Consider the following 1,792-nt stretch of genomic DNA (forward strand, 5'->3'; position numbering starts at 1 on the left):
TAAACCGAACCAAACCGAACCAAACCAAACCAAACCGATTTTAATTGGTTTGGTTTGGTTCGGAGATCTTGAAAAATAAACCAAACCAAACCGAACCGCAGTTTTGATAAAAGATCGGATCGGATGACTTTTTCTCAAATAACCGAACCAAACCGCACCGCGAACACCCCTAGCGACAGCTAGAGAGGGAAAATTTCGAGGAAGGTGGGTCTGTCCTTGAGGGGCCCACCTCTGACAAGGTATATATGAGGAGGGTCCTATCCCTCCCCCCGAGTTACGTCACTACACCTTTACTCACTGCTACTTGCATACTTCCTGACTTGGGCGTCGAAGTGTCATTGCAGGTGGCTCCCCCCATATTTCACGAAGAGCTCGGGAGGTCGTTCGCTCGCGCATCACTCACACCAGACCCAGATTCAGGCCTACCCCCATCAACATCCAGGGATCAGCCCCACCCTTTCGGAACCCCGAGTTACCGAACATTGGTGCCGTCTGTGGGGACAAGCCTGGCAAGGATGGACTTTCTGTTAAGTCCCGTAGAGGTGAACCACGCAGGGAGGAAATGGTCCCGAGAAGCGATATGGTAGCCTCAGTGGCTTCCTCTCGCGAATGCACCAGATCCCCCCTGCGACAACCTGAGCTCCCTTCGCGCTCCTACGGTAGGCGACCATTCGGCGGAACAGGTAGTGATAGCGCCAGAATAATACAAGAGCTGCGCCACAGAGTGCAAAATCTAGAGTGGGAGGTGGCCAACAGAGAGCACCACCGACCAACTCCAAGGCAAGAGTGCTCCTGGTCTCCTCAAAGAAGAGGGAGAAGTCCCCAAAGGAGTCACTCCAGACGTACCCTGAGCCCCCAATCGGAGGCAGAAAGTCAAGGAAAAAGCAGGGAAGCGCCAAGGAGACGGCGAGATTCCGTGATTTACACCCGACCCCCGACAAGAAATACTGCGAAGGAGAACCGAGAAGACAGCAGAGAAAGACCAAGGAGAAGGCGACCACCCGTGATCATGGGGGCAACCCCTTTTCATCATTCGATCCTCGAGGTCCAGCTACCGAAGTACTTCGATAAGCCAACAGACATGAGGTACAATGGGACCCAAGACCCCTAAGAACACTTAACGGCCTTTGAGGCCAGGATGAACCTGGAAGGGGTGGATGATGAAGTAAGATGTCGCACCTTCCCCGTGACCTTAGCTGGACCGACAATTCGATGGTTCAATGCTCTCCCCCAGGGTTCTATAACCACCTTTGCTGACATCAGTTGCGCCTTTCTAGCTCAGTTCACCACACGCATCGCTAAAACGAAGCACCCGATCAACCTGCTCGGGGTGACACAGAGAAACAGCGAGCTGACCAGGAAGTACCTTGATAGGTTCAATGACGAGTGCTTGGAGATCGATGGCCTAACCGACTCGGTGGCCAGCTTGTGCTTGACGAACGGGTTGTTGAACGAGGATTTCAGAAAACATCTCACCACCAAGCCCGTGTGGACGATGCAAGAAATCCAGAACATGGCCAGGGAATATATCAATGATGAAGAGGTTAGCCAGGTTGTGGCAGCCAACAAACGGTAGCCCGCCTACAACCATACCCGTCAGGCCGGTAGCGAGGAAAGGCCCAGGGAACACTCCAAGGACGGGGCCCCGGCTAAAACTTTCAAGCAGTTCCCCCGGGTAGGAAAGTTTACCAACTATACCCCCCAAACAGCCCCAATTGTCGAAGTTTATCAACATATCGCCGACAAAGGCATCCTGTCAAAGCCCCGACAACTGAAAGACAGAACGGGGGAA

General features: G+C 53.2%; 1 protein-coding gene across 1 annotated transcript; it reads left to right on the forward strand.

Annotated features, from left to right (window-relative positions):
• On the forward strand, positions 1,139-1,576 carry LOC107641038. The gene has a single exon (XM_016344547.1). It carries the CDS (start codon positions 1,139-1,141, stop codon positions 1,574-1,576), a length of 438 nt encoding a protein of 145 aa, XP_016200033.1.

This window comes from Arachis ipaensis, chromosome B05 (genome assembly GCF_000816755.2).
Source record: "Arachis ipaensis cultivar K30076 chromosome B05, Araip1.1, whole genome shotgun sequence".
Taxonomy (NCBI): domain Eukaryota; kingdom Viridiplantae; phylum Streptophyta; class Magnoliopsida; order Fabales; family Fabaceae; genus Arachis; species Arachis ipaensis.